Source organism: Salmo trutta, chromosome 20 (genome assembly GCF_901001165.1).
Source record: "Salmo trutta chromosome 20, fSalTru1.1, whole genome shotgun sequence".
NCBI classification, from domain to species: domain Eukaryota; kingdom Metazoa; phylum Chordata; class Actinopteri; order Salmoniformes; family Salmonidae; genus Salmo; species Salmo trutta.
Window position 1 is genome coordinate 47,144,575 of NC_042976.1, and position 12,640 is coordinate 47,157,214.

General features: G+C 40.4%; 1 protein-coding gene across 3 annotated transcripts in view; it reads right to left on the reverse strand.

Annotated features, from left to right (window-relative positions):
* Nucleotides 1–12,640, reverse strand: part of slc39a10 (solute carrier family 39 member 10) — a 72,156-nt gene that overhangs the window by 16,320 nt on the left and 43,196 nt on the right. For all 3 annotated transcript variants that reach the window (XM_029703557.1, XM_029703558.1, XM_029703559.1), the window contains 5 exons: nt 12,354–12,529; nt 6,743–6,922; nt 2,034–2,154; nt 1,435–1,746; nt 1,195–1,275 (listed from right to left, as the gene is read on the reverse strand). In XM_029703557.1, the coding sequence (XP_029559417.1) occupies nt 1,195–1,275; nt 1,435–1,746; nt 2,034–2,154; nt 6,743–6,922; nt 12,354–12,529 (870 nt within the window). The remainder of the gene's footprint in view (nt 1–1,194; nt 1,276–1,434; nt 1,747–2,033; nt 2,155–6,742; nt 6,923–12,353; nt 12,530–12,640) is intronic.

The following is a 12,640-nucleotide window of genomic DNA, read 5'->3' on the forward strand; positions in this document are numbered from 1 at the left end:
CTCTAGATGCTTCTTCTCTTAATCATCAACAGTCATGATACAAGTTTCTGCAGTATACTACAAAATTCTTGACTTTAACAAGTGTTAACCATTGAGTGGAGTTGCATTGCTAACAGAATGGCAACATTATCCATTCATTTATTCTATTCTCCTTAAACACATTGTGGTTCATCAAGTAATATTTGAAACAGTCAGCCAACCGAAACAGCACTATTGGTTATTAACAGCAACACGAGGGGGAGCATGTAGACAAATTAATAGTGTTTATTTCTGCTCTAGTCTGGTCTATTCATCACTCAGACTAGAGACGCACACTCAGATGTCATGTCTACGGCAGCAGCCATCATTAGTGTGCAGAGACACTGTCGATCAGCCTATTCACTTTGCTTGCTACTAACACAAAGACACACAAATAAACCAAAAAAAGCCCTGCTGCATGGGAACAGCATAAGCCATATGGCACAGAGGCGAAAGTACTTTGAGGTTGAATTAATGTTTTATTGTCAGTGGGGGTTCCTCATTCATCACACGTTTGTGCCACAAAGCATCTTGATGACTAGTGGAGTTGAATCTGTCAGTCATCTCTACCTCAATGAATAGCAGAGTTTCTGTGAATGGTGTGAAGTGTCATGAATGTCAATGAGCAGCCTTGAGGAGTGTGTGTGGCTGCAATTCCATCAATTGCATAAAAAGTTCAATCACAAGGTCTACACTGTAACAGAGGTGTTAAAATATATTGTTTTTGTGTTTCATATGCTCCTGCCTTGATTGAACGTTTAATGTGTAATTGCTGCTGGTCTTCTCAAGAAGGGCTCCCTTGCAAAGAGACCTTGGTCTCAAAATCGGACTTACTGCTTCAAAAAAAACTTAAATAAAATGTTTTAAAAAAATCAATCTTATTTGATGTGTCAATTAGTTTTATTTAATGGGTCAATTAGGTTCAATAAAAAATAAAATGAATATAAATAGATTTCCTTTATTTAGGCTACAATTGACTGGATCAGGGCTAGTGTCTGTTTAACAGATAGTAGGCACTGTGCATTCTCTCCATTGCCCAACACATTGTCCTTGGGGATGGGATAATTATCCAAGCTTTTGAGTCAATTGTGAAATGAGCATTGGCAAAATAATGGATGTTGTTTGTGACGATTGATGGCTCTGAAGCCCTTCTCGGACTGGGAATGGTGCACTTACCCAGTTCGTGAGGCAATTCATGGCAGAACACGGCAACAGATGTACTGATGCCACCGGTAATATTTGCACTGAAGGCAGCACCTGTCAAAGAAACAACATTCAACAACAAGAACATTGACACAGACTTAATTATGTTACACAACAGTATAATACAGTCTAATCTTTATTAATTCAACCTTTACCTAGCCAGATAAGTAATTGACAACAAAATATTTTACTAAGTGGTGGCTTACTGCTCACCTATGGCCAGGCCGTCGCTGAAGTTGTGCATGCCATCACCCATGATGACCATCCAGGCAATGCTGGCAATGCCCGCGTCTTTCATCTCCTGGTCCGAGTGGCAGTTCCCGCCGTGTGAGTGCCCATGCCCACCGCCATGAGAATGCCCGCCGTGGATGTGCCCGTGTTTCTTGGGCCGACGGCCGTTCTCCTTGGTAAGCGAGTCTGCAGGGGCCAGTGGCGTCTTGTTGCTGGGCGAGTCAGGTGGCTGCAGCTCTGTAAGCTGAGTGTCGTTGTGGCCGTTGTCGCAGGAGATGGCCGTGCTGTCCGGACCTTGAGGGGGGAAAAGGAGTAGAAAGCTGTTACTAATTGCCAAGTTCAGGATATACTGTATATGGTATGTCCTACAAAACACAAGCACACAAAGCTGGCAATACAGCCATGCATATAAAAAACACACACACGGTACTTTTGTCATGCATAGTATTAACATCCTCCTACAGACAAAATTCCAAGCTACACGTCTCACACAAATCTTCCACTCAGGTGCATTTTAAGTGTGGTAACAATCCTACTCTTTTGTTAGTTAGAGTTCACTTTAGGACAGGACACCCTCTCACCCTCTGTTAGAGGCTTGAGGTGAAGCCACTCTGCGTCCGAGCGTCGATTCAGCTTGTGATCTGACAGCTTCCTGCCAATCTTGGCCTCCTCGCCCCTCTTCTTCCTGCGACAGAAGGTGCCCTGAAGGAAGAAAGAATAGACACATTAATAGAAAGACACATCAGACTTGCTTGCTAGCGCAAGTATAGCAATTCACCCACACTTAAGTGATAATTCCTGAGAAACTGGGTTACAAACATACTAAAATAATTTGACATATTTTCATTAAAAATGTTATTTTGATTAATTTATTCATACTATTTCATCCTTCCACAAGATAGTCCCGACACAAATCTAGGGTTGCTACCCAAGCCAGCTGGTTGTTCGTTCTATTGGTTGCCAGAGACGTGACCCAGTCGTTCAGTCTTTTCGTTCTGCAGCCGGTGGAAACTTGTGGAATAGACACAGGCTGGAATGCGGTTTTAAACAATCAGCGTCCAGGATTAAACCCACCAGAATAGAGAGTGGGAGGCCCCGGTGCACAACTGAGCAAGAGGACAAGTAAATTAGTGTCTAGCTTGAGAAACCGATGCCTCACAAGTCCTCAACTGGCAGCTTCATTAAATAGTACCCGCAAAACACCAGTCTCAACGTCAACAGTGAAGAGGTGACTCCAGGATTTTCTTGTGAAAGAATGGTGTCCATCCCTCCAATAAAGTTTCAGACACTTCTATACCAAGGCGCATTGAAGCTGTTCTGGTGGCCCAACGCCCTATTAAAGACACTATGTTGGCGTTTCCTTTATTTTGGCAGATACCTGTACATGTACTACTACAGTGCCTTTAGAAAGTATTCACACCACCTTTTCCACATTTTGTTGTTACAAAGTGGGAATGAAATGGATTGTCATTTTTTTGTCAACGATCAACACAAACTACTCTGTCAAAGAGGAAGAAAAATTCTAACTTTTTTGTAATTAATTGAAAATAAAAAAAACAAATATATCTTGATTAGATATGTATTGAACCACCTGACACAATACATCACCTTTGGCAGCGATTACAGCTGAAAATACAATACTTTTGTTTATTGAAAATATATTTCAAAGTGATTTAGATGATTCTCTACAATATACAGTACTATTGTACAATCTTGTTTTGTCAAACTGAAAGGCAAACTATTAGAATTTTAAACAACCAGGAAATGTTGGAGCGACTTCTGCATAAAAACTGTAATTAGGCCATTCGGGAAAATTCAGGGTTGTCTTGGTAAGCAAATCCAATGTACAGTTGAAGTCGGAAGTTTACATACACCAGAGCCAAATACATTTGAACTCAGTTTTTCACAATCGCTGACATTTAATCCTAGTAAAAATTCCCTGTCTTAGGCCAGTTAGGATCACCACTTTACTGTAAGAATGTGAAATGTCAGAATAATAGTAGAATGATTTATTTCAGCTTTTATTTATTTCATCACATTCCCAGTGGGTCAGAAGTTTACATACACTCAATTAGTATTTGGTAGCATTGCCTTTAAATTGTTTAACTTGGGTCAAACGTTTTGGGTAGCCTTCCACAAGCTTCCCACAATACGTTGGGTGAATTTTGGCCTATTCCTCCTGACAGAGCTGGTGTAATTGAGTCAGGTGGGTAGGCCTTGCTCGCACAGTCTTTTTCAGTTCTGCCCACACATTTTCTATAGGATTTGAGGTCAGGGCTTTGTGATGGCCACTCCAATACCTTGACTTTGTTGTCCTTAAGCCATTTTGCCACAACTTTGGAAGTATGCTTGGGGTCATTGTCCATTTGGAAGACCCATTTGTGACCAAGCTTTAACTTCCTGATTGATATCTTGAGATGTTGCTTCAATATATCCACATCATTTTCTTTCCTCATGAAGCCATCTATTTTGTGAAGTGCACCAGTCCCTCCTGCAGCAAAGCACCCCCACAACATGATGCTGCCACCTCCGTGCTTCACGGTTGGGATGGTGTTCTTCGACGTGCAAGCCTCCCCCTTTTTCCTCCAAACATAATGATGGTCAATATGGCCAAACAATTTTGTTTCATCAGACCAGAGGACATTTCTCCAAAAAGTACGATCTTTGTCTCCATGTGCAGTTGCAAACCATAGTCAGTTATTTTTAATGGCGGTTTTGGAGCAGTGGCTTCTTCCTTGCTGAGCTGCCTTTCAGGTTATGTTGATATAGGACTCGCTTTACTGTGGATATAGATACTTTTGTACCGGTTTCCTCCCGCATCTTCACAAGGTCCTTTGCAGTTGTTCTGGGAATGATTTGCACTTTTCGCAGCAAAGTACGTTAATCTCCAAGAGACAGAACTCGTCTCCTTCCTAAGGGGTATGATGGCTGCGTGGACCCATGGTGTTTATACTTGCGTACTATTCTTTGTACAGATGAACGTGGTACCTCCAGGCGTTTGGAAATTGCTCCCAGGGATGAACCAGACTTGTGGAGGTCTACAATTTATTTTCTGAGGTCTTGGCTTATTTCTTTTGATTTTCCCATGATGTCAAGCAAAGAGGCACTGAGTTTGAAGGTTGGGCTTGAAATATATCCACAGGTACACCTCCAATTGACTCAAATGATGTCAATTAGCCTATCAGAAGCTTCTAAAGCCATGCCATCATTTTCTGGAACTTTCCAAGCTGTTTAAAGGCACAGTCAACTTAGTGTATGTATGTAAACTTCTGACCCACTGGAATTGTGATACAGTGAATTATAACTGAAATAATCTGTCTAAACAATTGTTGGAATAATGACTTGTGTCATGCACAAAGTAGATGTCTTAACCGACTTGCCAAAACTATAGTTTGTTAACAAGAAATGTGTGGAGTGGTTGAAAAACAAGTTAATGACTCCAACCTAAGTGTATGTAAACTTCCGACTTCAACTGTATAAAATCAAATCAAATTTATTTGTCACATACACATGGTTAGCAGATGTAAATGCAAGTGTAGCGAAATGCTTGTGCTTCTAGTTCCGACCATGCAGTAATATCAAACAAGTAATATAACCTAACAATTCCACAACAACTACCTTATACACAAAAGTGTAAAGGAATTAATATGAATATGTACATAAAAATATATAAATGAGTGATGGCCGAACGGCATAGGCAAGAAGCAGTAGATGGTAAGAGTACAGTATGTACATATGAGATGAGTAATGTAGGGTATGAAAACATTATATGAAGTGGCATTGTTTAAAGTGACTAGTGATACATCAAGATGGCAAGATGCAGTAGATGGTATAGCGTACAGTTTATACATATGAGTTGAGTAATGTAGGGTATGAGAACATTATATAAAGTGGCATTGGTACATAGACAGGGTAGTCATTTAAAAATCATGTTAAACGCGCATAGTGAATCCATGCAACTTATGTGACTTGTTAAGCACATTTCAGCATTTCATTTTTTATTAATTTGTAAACATTTCTAAAAACATAATTACACTTTGACATTATGGGTTATTATGTGTAGATCAGTGATACAAAACCGAATAAATTTTAAATTCAGACTAACAACAAAATGTGGAAAATGTCAAGGGGGGTGTAAGGCACTTTAAGGCACTGTATTTCCTACAATCTATTCTTTCACGTCACACTAATATTCATAAGGTGTGTCTTACTTCCCAGGTATTTTGAATACCAGTTCACAATCACATGACTTGGACTAGAGTCACAAATATGGTGACTTGCAACTCGACTTTGACTTTAACCCCAATGACTCGTGACTTAACTTGGACTTGAGCCTTTTGACTTGAACTGACTTGATACCCTCCAAGCCCAAATAATAAAAATGACGCTTAAAAAAAAAAGTGCAGTGCATAAACTCTTCATTTAACGGATTACAGTTTGAATCGGACAGCAGCCAATCAAATAGTGCCAGCTGAGAAAAAGTTGTGTGTGGCAGTGCAGAGGAATGTCGGTGGGTGAATTCAGATGGAACCCTTGGAAAGATGATACCCAAAATTATTATTTGCGGATATAAAGACTACACTGTAGTCAAAAAACTAATTGCAAAACACACGGTAAGAAAATTACAGACGGAGGCGCAACAACTTCCAACTTTGTTCGACATTTGAAGCTGCACAAAGAACATTAAGTCATGGCTAATATAGCCGACAGCTATATATAACTTTGCTAGTGTAGGCTAGCGTAACGTTAAAATAATGAGCCTCCACACTGTCAGTCAGTGCGGGAATGTGATCATTGCACCCAAGATTGTGCTACAACTGGCCAGGCAGTTGGAAGCCTAAATCCTGCCTGATGTTACTGCTGTTCCTGAAACCATTGACATACGTTAGCCTACTGTGTGTGTGTGTAAGGTTGGGCGATTGTGCACGGGGGGGGGGGGGGTCTTTCTCATGGCTACCCATGTACTTCAATGGAAATATAACGTTTTTGGAATGTAATAAATATATATATATTTTTAAAAGCATTCATGATTTGTGTAAATGTAATATACTAACTATTACTCTTGTTAAAAATATGAAATGGTATTACATTTGGTGAAGAGCACATGACTTGTTTAGGACTCAAAACTTGACTTGAGACTTGACTGTCTTGACTTGGGACTTGAGTACCAAGACTTGAGACTTACTTGTGACTTGTAAAACAATGACTTGGTCCCACCTCTGGTAAACACCTAGTTATGAAGTTATTTCCATAGCATTCAATCAGGTATGGGTGCATGGCTCCTTCTTACCCCTGCATCTTTGTAGTGTTTGAACATGCCGAGGCAGTGCTCAATGATGAAGAGGAAGTAGATTCCAGCCAGCGCTGTCAGGCCCTTCCAGACCCCGTCGAAGGCAGTGAGCATGTCCACCTCTTTAGTGTTGCTCTTGTTTCCTGACTCACCGTGACTGTGGTCATGCTCCCCTTGAGCCTGTGAGATGGGGGGGGGGAAAAAAAAAAAAGAAAGAAAAAAAAAAACATTGGTGGCACTATTTTACAGTCTTGTTTCCACTGGTATTTAATAGGAAATTGTGGTATAGTGTAGCCGGAGTACCAGTCTTTTTAGTTAACATTCCACTCCTTGCCTCTCCTGTCATTTGCAAAAGAGACTGGCCTTTCCTCAATCTTCAAATATTAACATTCTATCAATGACCTCGAAGAGATCAGAGGATTTGATCCCGATTCGATAACCCTCATAGCTGTACTCCAATCACAAAAGGTATGAAAATATTGGAACTATATAAACATTTATTTTCTCCACAGATCACATAGGCAAAGACTTTTAGAACTAACCCAAGATAGACCACATCCTGTCGTTTCCAATGGAAGAAAATTAATCAGTGGGCAGAACAATCGAGGTGGGCAGAGCCAAGCACAAGCTAGCACAATCTTATTGGCACATGCTTACTCTGTGAAGTACACATGTGCCAATAACCAGGGGTTAAAATAAAGCGGTCCGCTACGGTGTCACAGCAAAAGAAAGTGGGGTACGGCGTAGAGGTAAAACATGAGCATATCACAATAATTCAAACAAAATGTCAAGAAAACTGTAGGCTATTACACCACTTTTTATCATTACCGCATGTCAGAGGCATGAAAAATGTGCGAATGGACTTCATCTCGCTCCATCTTCTCCGACTGTCAGCCACTGGGCTTCCCCTCATCACCATATTCAGTGGTGAGTGGAAATGCCAACCAGATGCTTCAGATTTACACATTCGGTAAAACATGTGGCTCGTTGTTCTGTGGCGTTTTTTTGTTGTTGTTGTCCAGACAAAAATCAGTCTGAAAAGTTGCAAGCTCATGTCTAAATTGTTGACCATGATGTCCTTCTGGACATACTGGAGAAGTAAATTGGTTTAGGACCTATTAAACCAGTATAGAGTTTGTCACCCTTGGTGAACATACAGCAACTGAGAAAAAAATGGTAGCGGTCACACACGATTTTCACTGCTACGCAGACGATACACTTTACATTACTGTGTCACCAGAAGATTTCAACTCCACGGATAAATTATTAGACTGTATTAGTGATTTAAATACTTGGATGCCTCACAGCTTCCTCCAGCTAACTCAAGATAAAGACCAGGGTACTTACTGTTGGAGCCAAAGCACAGAGAGAATCTGGCCTCACATTTTAATTGATAGGTAATAAAAATAAAACACCAGGTTGAAAAACCTACGTGTTATTTTAGATTCTGACCTAAACTTCAAATCACACATTAGGAATGTGACTAAAATAGCTTTTTTACCACATGAGGAACATTGGCATGGTGTGGCCATCTCTCTCTCAGGCTGATACAGAGACTCATCCATGCATTTAGTACAAGCAGGCTTCAGTACTGTAATGCTCTCCTGTCTGGTCTACCCAAAAAAAGCAATTAGTCAACTGCAAAACATAGAATGCTGTAGCACGGGTACTGACCAAGACCAGACGGAGCACATGTTACACTGGTTTTAAGGTCTCTGCAGAATTTTTCTAATAAATTATAATACATTAAGATTCTTCTATTGGTTTTTAAATCAATCCATGATTGTGCACCCCAATACATTTAATTTATGTACCCAGTAGGTCCTTCAGGTCCTCTGGCAGCCTTTTAACTATCCCAAATTAAGGAACAAGAGGCATGGAGAAGCAGCCTTTAGTTATTATGCCCCAATCTCTGGAATAGCCTGCCAGAGAACCAGAGCGGGGCCGAAACTGTGGACATATTTAAAAGAGATCTTAAAACGCATATTTTTAGCTTAGCTTTTCTTTAGGGTGCTTTTTAGTCACTCAGTTTTGCTCCTTCTTTAGTGTTTTCTTACCGCATGTTTGTTGTGTAGTAAATATTTAAGCTCTTATTTTCATAGTTTTTTAAATTCATTTTTAAAGTCATGTGAAGCACATTGTGTCACATTCCATGTCTGAAATATGCTGGCTGTATAAATAAAGCTTGATTTGATTAAATTCTCAAACTAAAGATATACTGCAATTCAAACCATTAAATATTGTAGCTTTGATGGTGTACTTTTTTTTTGAAATTCAATGAATTTAACTATTTTAACATAAAGTGCTGAAAACTTTGTGTTTATTGCAACAATAATATCAATATTACACATCAATACAGAGACACTTATACAAAAAATAAAATAAAAGACCAATTCAGGACATCTTTAGATGTGACAAGGCAATGAGACATTAACAGACATTCAGAGTCAATACTTTGAGGGACTTATAAAATTGTAACAGTTAAATGAAAAAACGCCATTTACATTTGTGAATATAATATTTGGCCAAGAGAATACCATTTTTTATAAAACAGTTATGATCGGAATTACAAGGATAAGCATAGTGCCATTTAGCAACAAACATACTGTTTAGCACCAGTGTTCTTTAAAATAACAGATGGAAACTTTAGCAAATGCTTAGCTAGTAACTTTGGCCAACATTCTTTAATTTCATGGCCTGGATTCCTGAACTTGTTAACAGAAATGTCAAGGCAATTATTTCATCGCTTCTAGGGGTGATGGATGATGAATTGATGACTGGCATGAAACTCAAAAGTGAGGAAGTCTGGATGGAATAGTTTGCAGGGAGCTGATTTTCTGGGGTGGCCTGAATGCAGGTTTTGTGGAGAAAGATTGTCTGGGATAATGCAAAAGGCTAATTCAACTAGAGCAGTCTCATATTACACAGATAAAAAAAAATCTGAATAAATCGTGTGTGATACTTCACAAGGAGCTGTCAGGCTGAGGGCTGTGAGGGGAGTTGGCACTGTATGTGTGGCACTATATTGGCACTCCACTGAGGGCACCCGTGGTAAGGGAACAGGATCTTATAGTGAATGAGTTGGTCTGGCGATGGCAGGGGTTTAGGCAGTGGGGTGCAATGTTTAGAACTTTGCAGGTGAAAACGTCATGAAGAGTCAACACCTTATTTCTTATTCTGCAAGAAAACTAAATCATATCTGCTCTACGCAATCCACTTCTATCTGAACGCTCTAACGTTAGGCCAGAATGTGGTTAGTGGGTGTGTGTGGATTGGGTGCCATGGCTACGCGGGAACTGAGATGGCATGCGAGGTGAATGTGTGGGTGGTAGAGGGCAGAGAAGTTGGCCTACTCCGTGTTCGAATTGCATATGGATCAAGGCCTAAAATTAAACACCCGCCACACACCAAATGCAGGTAGGTTTTGGCATTGGCGGGTAGTTACTCAGGGCTCTACAGTGCAGGCATTTTATAAAAATTGTCACAAGTCAAGTATGGGCACTTGTGAGTTGTGATTAATAGAAAACTGATACTGCAGCATTTATTTTTCTAAGTATTTCTGCCATTCTGTTTCATACATGTTAATGCACAATCTAATCCTAACGTTGTACCCCACCTCGCGCAGCAACACTGCCTGTCTGTACACACTGAAGTGCTGAAATATTTGTTTTTAGAAGCAATGCACACAGGCAGGAGTTGGTCTAACTAGTAAAGTGAGACTTGTGCTTCTTGGATATTTACATTGTTTTGTCCACAAGTTTTGTTTTTAAATGTTGTCGGCCTCTACTAGTTAGATTCTCACAGGCACACTTGTGATGTGCAGTTCGCAAACAATTCATTCTTTTTGAACTACTATTTTTACTGACTCAAGAGTCATTTGTTTTTCATGAGTGACTTGTTAATTTAAGTCGTTCGTTTGATCTGCTAGTGCCGGCCGTAATGAGTCCTAAAGCAGGATTAATACACGTTCCTCCGGCTCAGCGACTCCAGAGACGTGCTCCGACCACCAACTGTCTGGCATATGTGTGAAGGAACTTACAATTGATTGCATGGTGCATTAATGAATGCCATTAATTGATTATTGAATGTTATGCTGGAAACAGCTTCGTAGAACCAAAACATACACAGCTCAACAAACTCAAACTCGAGAACGAAACATTTGGAGTGCTGCAGTTCGCAAACAACATTGTGCTCATCACCCTCACGACAGTCAAGGAATGCATTTCGCCAAGAGTTGCTCAAAATCTAGTCCAGTTGCGGCCACAACTAGTCTAGACCTTGTAATAAACGCATCAATAAATAATCATATATGTTTGTATGCCCAGCAATACACACATGTACATTGTTTAAAGCACATGTTTACAAGTTTCAGTCACAAATGACAGCTCCAATGAGCCCCCTATGGTGAACGACATGTGAACCAGAGGCTTAAGAATCATGAGAGTTCAGTTCATCGATGCCCAGCAGAGGGTCCTGAATGCTCTGGGCATGACTGACTCAAATGAACGAAATTAGTCAAAAGATGAGTTATTATGACTGAACGAGTCGAAAAGATCAGTCAGCAAAAAGAGCCGAAATTTCCATCAGCAAGGCACACTGAAGACTCAAGTGGCCCCGTTACCACAGTAACCTTAAAGGGGCAGCATAATCTGTGATATTTGGTTAAAAGACTCAGGTCACTAAATATTACATTAAACTGAGAAATATACCACATTACTTATTACTAGTAATACATATCTTGTTTTAGAAACGTTACTAAGCATGCTCATCCATTTTGTTTAACGCAAAACAAATATTTTGGTCGGTAAAAAAAAATCAGAGGCATTAAAACGTTTTTAGGCCCTGACATTGACTCTTGGGGGTGCCCCATGTCTCTTAGTGGTGCCGGATGTTAATATCTTTATTTTGGAGGGGGCCTGCATAGATATTTCCATTCTTGTTGTGGGGTGCCCAGCTCCCCTCTTGCAAGTATAGCTTTAATTCACGTGGGGCAGCAGGTGAATCATCAATCTGACATCCTGTAAAAAGTCTTCCTATTGGGGAAATTCGACTTAAAAGGACAAGTGCAGTCAAAATTAAGCGTTTCCTGTGTATTATAACATATTGTACAGCTGAAACGACCACTGTAGAAGTATATAACAAAAGTTAAAATCAGTGTTATTTTCTCATAGTTGCTGGTTGAAAATACAATCTACACAGGACCTAATCAGCAGGTTTGCATGGGGGGAATTTCAGCTTTCCAAGGTGAAATCACCATGCGGTAAATTGGTAGATAGACCAATAACAAGAGAGAGATCTAAACCTTTCTGCTAGTAACAGCTAGTTTTCAGTTACCCCTCCCCACTCAGACCACTCCCAGAAAGTCACAGCAAAAAATGCTAAAAAAGCTGTGTTTTTTTCCACATTATAGCCTTATTCTAAAATTGATTAAATTGTTGTTTTTTTCTCATCAAGCCGTACACAATACCCCTTAAATGACAAAGCAAAAAATGTGCCAACCCAAACAAGTCTCTGAACTTGTTGGTGGATGTGTGTAGATTGATTGGGTGCCATGGTGGCTATCTGAGAAACTGAGGTGTCACACAGGGTCAGTGGAGCCGGAAGTACTCACATGTGGCAGCAGGTGGAGCAGGGCGTCTCCGCTGAGCGTGCCCACAGCCAGGGCAACCAGGAAGGTGAGCAGGAACTTGAAGCAGCCCTGGTTGAGGATGGGCACCAGTATTACACCCAGTAGGGACAGCAGGCTGATAATGGTGATGGAGACAAAGCCCCACATCCAGACCCACACTACACACAGAGAAAGGGGGTGGGGGTGAGAGAGACAAAGATGGCGAGAGAGAGAGAGAGAGAGAGTGAAGAAAGAGAGAGTCATACCACAACTCGTAAGGGAAGGAGCAT